We start from the raw sequence: 12,937 nt of genomic DNA, 5'->3' as shown, positions 1-12,937 counted from the left end.
CAATACTTCAGAGGATGGATGTTCCGGGATTAACCAGGCAAAATGTTGCCAGTCGTCTACAGGTTCGATATAATTTTTTTTTTTTTTCTGGGTGTTTTGTTTAATTTCTGTGAAAGAACCCTATCTTGTGGCACTAATGAGAATGTTAGATAAAGCTATAGATGAGTTCTCCCTCCAAAGTCACTCTTACTTGCTACATATGAAGAAGAAAAGAAAGCTTTGTGTCACACTATCCATTGTATAAATTTATCAGAGATAAATTTACAGACCATATATTTTGCTATATTAATGTCTTTCTCAGGACATAATGAGAATCTTTTTAACTAAAACCGATTATTAGAGACTATTGATCTCCAATGATTTTAGCATGTATATCAATCTGGAAACTCTTCCCTAGAAAATAAGGTGATTCCTTTTGCCTAGTAAAAGGATATTTACTAGTAAACAGACACTAATACCTAGGTTTTTAGGTAGTAGAGGTGAGATTCCTTTTTACTGGTAAAAAGGATATTTAGTCTACTATTGTTCTTGGTCCATAATCTTTCTCCTTCTCCTAGGTATCCATCTTCCGTTACACCTTCAGTTTCCCTCTCCCCAGCAATCCATTTTTTCTGCAATCACCATCTTCAATCACAGACACAGGAGGGTGACAGGGCAAAGCGGAGGTGCTTCCCTGCCTCTTTTCTTAAGAATGAGATTTCGTCATTTCAGAGAAACTCCAAGTTATTTTTTTAAAACCATTGATTTTCTCAGGAAAACACTAGAATGTAACTATTCATGAAGAAACTTATAATTTGGAAAAACTGTTCTAGCTTCTCCAAGAATGTAGGTTTCCAAGGAGTGGTACTGAAAGTGGCCTTTTGTATTCTGAGCATAAAAGTTCTGATTGCATACTATTCATATGATTGTTCAAGTACTATCCACTTACAGCCTCTTCAGCTATATAGTGTTCACATTCACATGTTTGTTCATTGTCTCATAGTTTAAGCAAACATCATCAATGTCATTTTTAATGGTGTTTCGAACCTAGATTTTTGGGCATTTTTCCCACCCAAATGAGCCTGCTAAATGAAGGGGGCGCCTGCTTTATTTCTTCACGAAAGTTTTATCTTCTACCATATCTTTCTACTCTTTTCTTTTTTCTTATAAATCGTTATAACTCTTCAGTCATATTTTTGATTGCAGAAGTATCGTCTGTTTTTAAAGAAAGTGAACCAAGGTAAAGAGACAATGTGTACTATACTTTTATCCCTTTCTCCTGAAAAATGTCTTCTATACCGTTATCCCATTCTCTTGAAACAGACTGTTTTCTCTTAGTTAACACACCGCTAAATATCTGGTTGCAGCAATATTTGAATACACCTCAATGTATTTCCCTCCTCCCGCTGACATTCCCATCGGCTTCAATTCTCAAGAAGAAACTCCAGTGCCAACTCCAGTGCCATTTGGCACGTCTCAAATGAACACAGACCCGGGAACCCAAATCCCAGAGATGAATGCGATGATTGGTTCTTCGTCCCTTGGAGGAGTTTCTAACCACTACAATAGTTATCCTGGAATACAGAATGCAGACAGTGAACTGTGGTCTGGAGTGAACAATAACACCTCAGTCCCCATTTCTGATGCTTCAGTTGACAATGGCTACAACACCGTTTATGATTTTGGCCCAGATGCTTATACTCGGTCGTCTATGATGACTGCTTCTTCCGTGTTGGGAGAAGGGTGGTCAAACCTTCAAAGCAGTGGCACAGGATTTCAGGCTACTCATGATACCGAGTTTCCCTTTGGAGTGAGTGACATATCTGCAGTCCCATTTTCTGGAGCATCAGTTGGCATTGATACGATGCTGCCCGAGCCAGGATGTTACACACTGGAGACTACCGATGTCCAGCCAGTGAATTTACCAAACAGTTCTACATTTCAACCTAATGCTGTTCCTGAGCTGATTGACGATGATGTAGTTGCAAAACTGGAGAGCTTAATGAACAGTGAAGATCTTTTGGAGTTCTTGTCTTAGGGATCTATCAATCAGGTACTATAAATTGTAAAGGTTTTTTTTTGTAATTTATAATTAGAACTCTCGGTTTTGATGTTAAATATAAGAAAATCCTTTTAAAGGATTTAAATATAAACTCATGTTGTTTTAAAGGCTCAGTCCTTTTTGTTGTGGCACTCCCATGTGTTTTGTTGTTTTGCAGCTTAATATCCTGGTTTGAGTCTACCCATCACTACTAGTTGGTGTATGGTAGTGCCCAAACCAGAACACTTTTAATCAAGGGATAGCAGAGACTTATACTATCTAGTTGGAGAATAAATTCAAGGGATTTGGAAGTTTAGGTTACTTGAAAGCATTAATGCAACAACAGGATGATGCTTGTGTTACTACTGCCAATTACATTACACATGCTGGTTAACAACACATAGGTGTACAAGTTATCTCATTTTTAGGGTATTTCTTAAGGGACAAAAGTTGGCTCCTATTGTTTAAATTGCTTAATAAAATCTTGTGTCCCCATTACATTGCTATCCTTGTATACATCAAACGTCTCTCGGACTTCTACATTAAAGTTAACCATCTAGAGTTCTTCTTAAGGCTCTCGTTGGCTCTCAACCAGAAAAGAATAAACTAAAACCTTAAATTGGACCAAGTAGTTCTTGATAAAATTCATTCATTTTTAATACGAATTTTATGTTTTACTATCTTTAATTTTTTCTCACATGTTCCCTTTGATTGATATTTGTTTCATTGATGTTGTTCGGCACTTCCTCTGTAACTTACCTTAAGGAATATAGAATTTCTTTGTTTTTACAAAGGAAAAAAGGAGTACGGACCTAGGTCCATTCCACTCAAGTTCATTGAGTTTTTAGTTTAACCATTAAATATTAATTATATAACTTGAAAAATTAATTTTTCTTATTCATGCATTCATGATTAATCATGTTTTTTTCAGATCATTTTCTTATTTTTACTATCGTTTCATGTACATGATTCTCAAAATCGGGCAAAAAACACTTTCCGCCGGGCATGAACTAAGTAATGCGCCTGGAGTTCATGTCCTGAATCATGTTGACTAACCCCCCCTAAGTGCAACTAAGGTTGGTTGAACTTGAGTTCAGCCTTCCTCCCCCTTTTGTGATTCTCCGTTTAATGTTCAGTTCTTCTTTTCGTGAAAATTAGTGCAAGTTTTGTGGTAAACTCTCATCGCACGGTTACCTTTTCAAGTGTGCTCCTCTCCCTAGTGTCAACCTATTACTTCTGCTTGAACAACAACCACATAATTAACTTTCGCTTTCTAGTAAAAAACCTAACCCTTCAATGAGTTATGCATGCAATCTTTGTTCAAGATAACAGTTGAAACCGATGCAACTTAACTTTGTTTCGTGATCTCCTTGATCCAACTTGAACGTGGTCAATGACCAATAAGTTTTTCCAAACCCTAGGGTTTTGTAGAATAAAAGAAAACACCATAACTAGTGGTCCTATATCATTGAAGTATTTCTTTAATTCCATTGGTGATTATTAAAAGAGCTTTTTTTGTCGTATTAAGTATTTCGAACCCTAGAGCTTTTTTTTTGTCGTATTAAGTATTCTGAACCCTAAGGCTTCTTTTCAAGTGGTTAATGACCGAGTGCTCTCCTATAAACAAGGATTGTTTGTGCAAGAAAAAGTAATACAAAAACCTAAGTAACCACTCAAAATTAGGTGATTCTTCATGTCCTCTTCATCGTTCACTGATTAAAAAACTATTTAAAATAGTTAGCATTAGTTTTAATTTTTTTAATAACAAAATCATCTTAATAAGGAACTAATGTGCCAAATCAATTGAAAAGCAAAATCCGATTATACGGAGCAAAAGGGGATTAATTTGGTTCCACCAAACAACTTCTAACAACTTAATGACTTAATATTATGTCATTTGGCCTTTTCAACCCCACATGTTCATATGAGATATTCAAATTGGATAATAATCCCATTTGGTTATACATTTCAAATTTCCAAGGAACAAAATCTGGTGAGACAGGCAGGTCTGGTCTGGTCTGGTTTTAGACAATATATGGCAAGGAAACTATCAATAACGGCTATTCTTCAAGGGTCAAAATTTGTACAGATTCTCTAAGGTCAACTAAGTCCGATTTTGAGTAAAATTTCCAAAAACATAAGGGGTCTCGTTTTAATGTCCGAAACGTTGCGTCATGAATGCGCTGCATGCGGCCTCGCCGGCCACGGTTAATCCAACAACGAGTTCCCTATATTTTCGGCGTGTCAGCCAGATTGCAGAAACCTCCTCCTGCTTTCTGAGAAGTGTTGCACTGCGATGGACAGGGGTACTCAGCAAACGCCGCGTTTGCGGTGATTCTTTACCTCACTCCGCCCTCTACTTTCCTATCACTATTTGGTAGATAGATTCTGCCGTTTCAATTGCTTCTGTTTCTTTTACAGTATATTTTACGGGTTCTGCATCCTCATCACCATTTCCAGCGATGGAGAGAGGGAATACGGGTACGGGTTATTCTGCATTTCGTCAATCTAGACCTGATGATCAGCTGGTTCGAGTTCTGCTTGCTGATGACGACCACTGCTACATCACGCAGGCGCAGAGGCTTCTATGCTCGTTGGGTTGTAAAGGTGCCGAAATCTTCTTCTAGTTTTTCGATTTGGCTTTCATTCTTCTTTCTTCTTCTCTCTCCATCGGTTTCCGGTTTTTTTAATCTCAATAGATTGCTGATTTTAACTTTCACAGCAACTCATTTTCTGCTTTCTCTTCCATGACTCAAAAGGTTTTTTAGGCCTTCTAGGTGCATGGATTTGTGACAAAGGATTCTCCATCCGTTCGGTCTTGCATGTGTCTTCTTCCCCCTTCGATTTGTCTGCGTAGCCGCTCTTTTACTTGATCAGAATTATTTTTCGGTGCCTTTTTACTTCCTCCTGTGTGTTTAAAGGATGAACTACTATGAGATTTCAATAGACATAAGGGTAAATTCTGATAGAGTGGATCTTTTTCTTTCTTTTTTTTTTTTTTTTTTAGGAGAAAGAAGCAGATCCTAATTTTTTTTAAGTAAAAGGTAGGATGATTTGATGCCTATTTTCTTATGTCTTCCTCTTATTTTTTGAAAGAAAATTGCAGTAATTAATGAAAAATCCTTGCCCCAATCAACTATTCATGATCTATGCTTGAAGTAGTGTTGACTGTAGGCCACAATCCCCCACATCTTGTTTAAATTTATTTTTATTTGGTTAAATTTATATCTGAGCCCCTTTTGGACAATATAGAACATGTTTATACAAAATTTATCAATGTGAACTGGAGTTAAATCCTGGCTTATCCTCACACTTACATATTAAATGTTTGGTAGAAGGCATATATCCCTCTACCTACTACTGGAATCATATGAATGAATTATTTATATATAATATAAGCATACAAATCAAGCGCTATTGCAATTATTTATCACCATGTTTAGATCTTCTCTACTTTCCGCTCGCTATAAATTCACGAAGCCAGAGTTAATGGTTTGAAGACTTGTATCAGACCATAACTACGATATCTTTTTTATATCTCTTGGTCAAAGTCCATTCGACCATCATTTTAGGGATGAAATCTCCACCTCTGAGTTACCTTTTTTTGTTTCTTTCTTTCTGAGTTCAGGATGTTTTTGTGTCTTGCACATCACTTGAAGGCACACCCCTCCCTCGCAGTGTTAAATGCTGATTCTAGTAGTAGTGCCTTCTGGACATCATTTCGACCGAGATTCGCTGGAAAAAAAAATAAAATTTAAAAGTTGTAGAATCATTTCTTGGGGTGAATGATTTCCGCACCCACCTCCCTTCTTCTTTTATTTTTTTATTTTTTTTATTTTCCTTTAAAAGTTTCTCTCTCTCTCTCTCTCTCTCTCTTTGTTGTAAATATTTGACAGAATCCATGGTTTTCGAGAATTTAAAAGAGATATATGTGCAAGAAATCCATATCTTGGTAATAGAACTCAAAACGGTGAACATAAAATTTGCAGAGGTCAGTAGTACCTTTACGAAGTCCAAAAACTGATGCAGTATCTGCAAAGAAAATCTCCTTTCTGTTCTGTATCACAGTTAAAGGCGGTTTTCCAACTAATGCTGTTCACAAATGGTGACCCTATTCTTTAATTCCACAGTAAAGGCATTCGACTCAGGAAAGAATGCATGGCACGAGCTGCTGAGGAGAAACGGCAAATTTGACATAGTTATGGTTGATGTTTACATACCTGGGATGAATGGATTCGAGCTTCTTGACAAAATCAAAGAAAAATGGATTGACCTACCTGTAATCAGTGAGTGATTTCTCATATTTTACCCCTTCGCATAACTATCGTAGTCTGGCAAAGTACATCAGCAGGTTTCTTTTCTGCCCCGCAGTAATCTCCGCAGACACAAATCCAGTGATTATCACGAGAGCAATTCAACAGAATGCTTCCTTTTACGTCAAGAAATCGAATGCCATGGATGAGCTGACGAACATCGGAAAATACGTTGACTGGAATAGAAAAGCAAGACAGATTTACATTGAAGAAACAAACTTCTTCTCCAGAGGTATGGATGAATGGCATGGGAATTTCTTTACATCAAGAAATGAGAAGAGCTGTAAGAAAAAGGTAAGCACAATGGAAAGGAAGCCGCACCTTGATTGGAAGGCTGCCCTTCGTAACCAGTTCTTCTGTGCGATTGATCAACTGGGCTTTGAGAGTAAGATGACACATTTGCGCTTTGCAGTTTCTGGGTTATTCATCAAATCAAACTACACACTTGGTATTGCCAGATTGATGTTCTTTGCTTTCTTTTTGTGGATGTAGGGATTATTCCTACTTCACTACTTGTGGTGATGAATGTGCCTGGTATTACAAGAGAGCACATAGCCAGCCATCTTCAGGTTTGATTGTTTGTTTGGTTAGGCTTAATTTCATATTTTGAGCTTGAATTCTGTTTATAAATGATATGCTCAGACAGTAATTAGAATGTCAAATGAACTTTATTTTCATTTTATGCAATCCTAATCATACAAGACAAGAAAAATGATAGCTTGCCACAGATTATATTGATAACATTATCAAATATTTGCTGTAGGCTATGTTTTATAAGATTATTACATATAATGTCTTTTTGTTATAGTGTGACCCATGATGAAGCCAAAATGTTTGCTCTATATATATATTCAGGGTTTCTTGTGTCTTATTCACGGTTTTCTATTCCCTTTGAGATTTGCTTCATATAACATTTCCCTTCATAAGATTATCCTGTACAAGGCACCTAATTACTAAGATAAAATCACATTTATATGATACTATGAGCACAAACACCAAGTTAGCCATTGTAAACGAGTTATGTGGGCAGAGGCATTCTTCTGCCATTTCTCTTTCCTTGGATAATCCCTTCTAAGTGACCAATAACAAATACAACAACCCTCACATTTTGAACTGTTAAGCTGCATCTATATTCTGGATAAAGACTCCATCTTCTTTCCTTTGTTTGTGCTGTCCTTAAAATGGGACTGCTTCATGTCTAGCCTATTGGAACTTAAAGCTTGTCTACTAGGCTGTGTTGTAAAACTCTTCTTCAAACCTAGTCACCTTTCCATGTAAGCCACCTAAGGCTAATTACCATATATGAAGTTGAATAACTTTTCTTAAGACTTTTTTTTCACTTGTATCATAAGTAATTAAACAATACTTTAACATGCTTATATGACAAGCTTTTCTAGTGACCTTACAATATGACAAGGAAGAAGTCGATACCCTATTAAATTTTATCCAAGTTTTAGCATTTTGATTATCCTTAATCATGTGGTCTCTCCACCATATTTTTGCATCATCTTTGAAATACAAAGCAATTCATCCCAACCACCTTATGTTTGGTTTGTGTAGAATCGAAAATTTTCAGCTTCATGGCAGTTCTCCTTGAACTGTTAAAAAGTTTTAGTCATAGGATCTTTATTGTTTTAACTTTTCCTCCATTTGACACTCAAAATGTAATCACAAGGTTAATTTTTTTACTGTTTTAACTTTGCCTCCATTTGATACTCAAAACATAATTACAAGGTTAAGTTCTTTACCGTTTTCACTTTGCCTCCATTTGTTACTCAAAATGTAATTACAAGGTTAAGGTCTTTACCGTTTTAACTTTGCCTCCATTTGATACTCAAAATGTAAGTTTTACAAGGTTAAGTTCTTTACTGTTTTAACTTTGCCTCCATTTGATACTCAAAATGTAAGTTTTACAAGGTTAAGTTTCAACATCATGATTCTTTAAAAGTAGGAATGTTTTTGATTGATTATATCTCCTAGCTGATTTTCTCAAGTCAAGAAACAAGATTTTTTACATAATTAGTAACAATCCTTTCAAGGGCTGAGACCTACTTTCCCATGCTAAAGTTTTATCCCTAGTGGCCCTCATTTGTGTAATTTAACTCTCCAATAAAGTCACTATTCCAGTTTTTTTGTCAATTTTTCAGCTCTACCAATTAATAATGAAAGCAAAAATATGGAATCAAAACAAAGAGATAGAATAATAAGATATAGCAACACTGAGCTTGGATCGCCAAGAACACCATGATGTGGTCTTGCCTCCCCATGAGCACCCAATTCAGTAACAACCCTTTCAAGGGTTGAGACCTACTTTCCCATCCTAAAGTTCTATCCATAGTGGAAATCCTTTTTGTAATTTAATTCTCCAAGTCTTCGTCAAATTTTCAGCTCTACCAATTATTAATGAAAGCCAAAATATGGAATAAAATCCAAGAGAAAAAACATTAAGATATAACAACACCGAGCTTGGATAACCAAGAACACCACGATGTGGTCATGCCTCCTCTTGAAAGACCAAAATTTTGAAGCGAAACGATCAAGGGTGTTTTTGCTTCATAGAACTAACTTAGTGATGGCCTAATCATGGTGACATCTAATTTACCCTAACAAATATAAATTGGGTGCAAGGTCCATTCTAAAATGATTAGCCAAGTTATAAAGCTTATTTGTAATGACTAATCATGTGGGACTATTCTTTAATACTCCCCTTAGGTGTATTCCCTTTTTGGTGCCTCTAGCACATGGATAGCTTGAGTAGATGCCATGTAGGAGCACCTATTCTCATACTATGGGAAGAAATGGGTAAGAGAGGAAGGGGAGAGCTTGAATGTGGAGAAGTTTTAGGAAAAAGGGAGAATTTTTAGAGGATAGGAGTGGCCAAGGAAAGATAATTTATTATTGATTTTGATATCATGTGAAGTTGGACCCATTCTAAAATGACTAGCCAAGTTAGGAAATCTCTTTCTCAACTAATAAACCTAAAATCTTTGTACTCACTAATCCATGTAGGACTATCCTTTAATACCAACAAGTATCCACAACTGTGAAAGTTTATAAGAAGTGACAAGAATAATGAAAGAGTTTCTACAACGTGTATAATGAAACAATGGTTTATGATTACTATCTAAAAATCTATTCTATTAGTTCTCTATACCCTACTAAATAAAAATTCTTCTTGGAATTCCACTTACCTCATATTACAATGTCCAAGAAGGTAGACATAGTATAAGTTACAAAATTTTCAAGTAGTGGCTAAAATATTTTATCAAGTGTCTAGACATAGTAACTCAAAATAGGCTTAAACAAACTCTCTATCTATCGAAACCATCCCAAACAATAGTTAGGGTTGTTGTACTTGTCATTAATATAAAGATACGAGCTCCCATTAATTTTTTGGCAAGTCTATATTGTCATATTTTGCATCGCCAACCTACTATGCAGTAGATCATGTGTAATTGATTGTGTTGTGTTATACATTATAAAATCTAGTAACGAAAAGTCTTACATAGATCCAAGATAAGAAGAACTCTATGCTTCTAACTTCGAAAGGCTTTTAAACTTTGACTCCTTGCTTGAGATGAAACTTGAACTAACTAAATGGAATAACTATTGAGGATAGTCTCATATAGATACAAGACTTAAAAGATATTCTAACTTGGCTAATTATTTAAGGATGAACGTTGACCCAAATTTAATATGGTATCAGAGCGAATACGTGGATACATGACCTCCACTCTATATTATCCATATGTAGGAGCTACAAAGATTGTTTGCATGTGAAGGGGAGTATCAATAGTAGTCTTACATGGACAAAATATTAATAGAAAGGTGTTGTGCTTATAGTAGTGTAGAGATCTAATTTGGCTAATCATATTGTGATAAACTTTGACCCAGCTTTAACATAGTATTCTTTAACACTCTTCTTCATGTGTGAGTCCTCTTTGTCATTACTACATGTGGTCGAAAGGCCAAAGTACGTGTACCGGCTATGATACTATGTAAAAGTTGGTTCTAAAGCTCATTTCAGAGTGACTACCCAAGTTAGAAGATATCTGTAGAACTACTAAACACAACATCTTTTTTAATTTTTATCCAAGTGAGACTATTTTTCATATAAGTTAGCGTATAAAACTATCTTGTCAAATCACAACATTGTGCATCATTAGTTGCAATAATGTGTGTCATAATGATGCATACTACTCATGTTGAATTGTTTGACTTGTAATATCTTCCTATGCATCCTCATAGGCCCCTTGGCCAAGCATAGCTCCAATGACGCTTTCAAAGGGTGGTCCTCGCCCTTGTGGATGCTTCCTAACTCATATATGTGCAACATTGCCTTTAGGTAAATATTGTCACTCATGTTCGGTGCCTTCAGAAAAATCATTTCCTGCCACCTATGCTATGTGAGGGACATATAGTAGTCCACTTGCAGCAGTCTTGTTATGACCCGTTGCTTATTGACTTATTCCTTGTGTTATAATATTCAGAATTTTGATATTATTATGGCTTTATTGATGATGTTAATTATGAGTTTTACTTGTGCTAACTTTGAATGATAAGTTCTGAAAGTATTACATAAGCAACAGTGTCAGTTAATGACAATATCAACATTGCTTGCAATTTTACAATGTTACCGTTGTAGTGTTACAATTGCGTACAAACACTATAGAATTAAAAGAGTGCTACAGTGTGGCCATTTCAAGAAATTTTAACCATATTACAGATTCATGTTGATAACATGTTTCTTTATGTTCTGATGAAGGTAAGTAGTTTTTCCTGTCCTATTTATTTCACTAGAGATAAATATATCAAAGCTTCATACGTATCTGTTTTTTATGCAGTTTAGCCTGCTTAAGAACAGTGGAAAGGCCTCTCCACAGACTCTTGTCTGTTTACTAATGCAGGACCAACATATAATCTTTCCTAAAAACACTTCTAAAAGAAAGTTGTTTTATAGTTCTATGCATTATGTCTCTCTTCTTCTAGCCTTTCTTTCTGCTTCAATAGTGTGCCATGAAAAGTTTTCTTGTAATGTTCTTATATTAACTCTTTAAACATGTTTCTATTGCAGAAGTATCGTAAGTTTATAAAGAAAGTGGCGATAGGTGATGTTAAAATTCTTTCTGTTCCTTTTTACTGAAGATTTTTATCTTAGATCTTTCACTTATTCCAGTACCGTCTGTTTTTAAATTGTATATTAGTATTTTATCACTTAATTCACATGAATGCATGTTTGGTTACAGAGATTGATGAAATCTACAACAGGAGTTGTCAGCCTCGTGTTAATAACATTCCAAATGTTCATTCTGGACATGAAACACAAATCCATGGTCTCCAGCAAGTTTCAGTGCCATTTGGTACTGCCCAAGTGTCCACAGGCATTGGAATCGAGATTTCCCCACCGAACATAATCCCTGCTCCCATTCATGCAGGAAGCTATAACCATCACAACAACTATTTTGGAGGAAACTCAGGTCATGAAACCAGCACATATGGGGGATTCCAGAGTACTGATGATACATTCTTGTTTAAAGTGAACAATACATCTGCCCCAGTTCCAGAAGCACCAGTCGGCAACGGCTACTACAATATGTTTGATCCCAACAGTAGCAGAAACACAGGGTGGGGGATTCATTATCCAACTCATGATTCTGGGTGGTCAGGACCTAGCCTTCCACTTCCGAACATGATGACTAATACCTCTGCCGTGCTCGGAGAAAGCTCTAGCAATCACAGCAATCACACTGGATTGCAGCTCCCTGATAATGGATTCACTTTTGGAGTGAGTAATACATTAAACTCTATTTCTGAAGCATCAGCTAACAATCAGTACCATTCTGGTTTGAATCTTGACAGTGGTGGAAATTCAATGTGGATGGTTCCTGATCATGGGTCAAGACTCAACTGCAGAATTTCTCATGAGATTCCCGCACCTGAGAATGATCAAACAATGTTTACTTTAGATGAACTGTTGCAAGAAAACGAAGAGGATCTACAAATGCATCAACAAGATGATCTGCTTGGAGCCATGATTGATGTACAAGATGATGCAACTGGATATATGCCAGGGTTTCAGGCTACCACTGCCCAAACTATGGAAGCTGCAGGCAGTTCAACATTTCAAGCTAAATGATATTGCAAAACTGGAGGGAATTGTAAAGGTAAAAAAAAAAAAAGACTTACATAACTTGATGCATTAGGGATATAACATATGTATAAGACTTTAAAACTGCTGTTAGAAATCTCTCTTTGATGTGTACAGGATGGGTATATATATTATACCTATAACCCCATAGACCTTTTTCTGTGTAAGAGGGAGAAAGTGACTTTTTTCTTATATTATATAACCGATATGCCCGGTACCGTGTTTTTTCATCCAAGAAATCGGATTTTATGAATTCAGTAGTTCAGGTGACTTAAGAAACCTCAAGTTTAGGATATATAGACATGTTATGTGAGATTTGCTGGTGAATTCAAAGCCTTTTTTGAATGAAATAATGAATTTTCTTGATCGACTGTTGATGTTAAACAAGTCAATAAGAATTAACTCCTCATGCATGTCACCGTCCCAGTCAATATAAGAAGTCACACAGAGAGAGGA

The 12,937-nt window shown here is 36.0% G+C and overlaps 1 protein-coding gene across 1 annotated transcript; it reads left to right on the top strand.

Moving 5' to 3' along the window:
- The first annotated feature begins 4,194 nt into the window (after nt 1–4,194).
- Nucleotides 4,195–12,469, top strand: LOC137946811 (two-component response regulator ARR18-like). Its single transcript, XM_068793108.1, has 7 exons — nt 4,195–4,351; nt 4,442–4,627; nt 6,151–6,306; nt 6,392–6,781; nt 6,826–6,902; nt 11,408–11,441; nt 11,580–12,469. The coding sequence occupies exons 1-7, from the start codon at nt 4,195–4,197 to the stop codon at nt 12,467–12,469; spliced, it is 1,890 nt and encodes a 629-aa protein (XP_068649209.1).
- The last annotated feature ends 468 nt before the right edge of the window (nt 12,470–12,937 follow it).

Source organism: Aristolochia californica, unplaced genomic scaffold (genome assembly GCF_029961685.1).
Source record: "Aristolochia californica isolate CCGP_79_NKW_82.1479 unplaced genomic scaffold, dmAriCali1.0.hap1 SCAF_12, whole genome shotgun sequence".
In the NCBI taxonomy this organism is placed as follows: Eukaryota; Viridiplantae; Streptophyta; class Magnoliopsida; order Piperales; family Aristolochiaceae; genus Aristolochia; species Aristolochia californica.
This window is presented reverse-complemented; position numbering and strand designations above follow the sequence as displayed.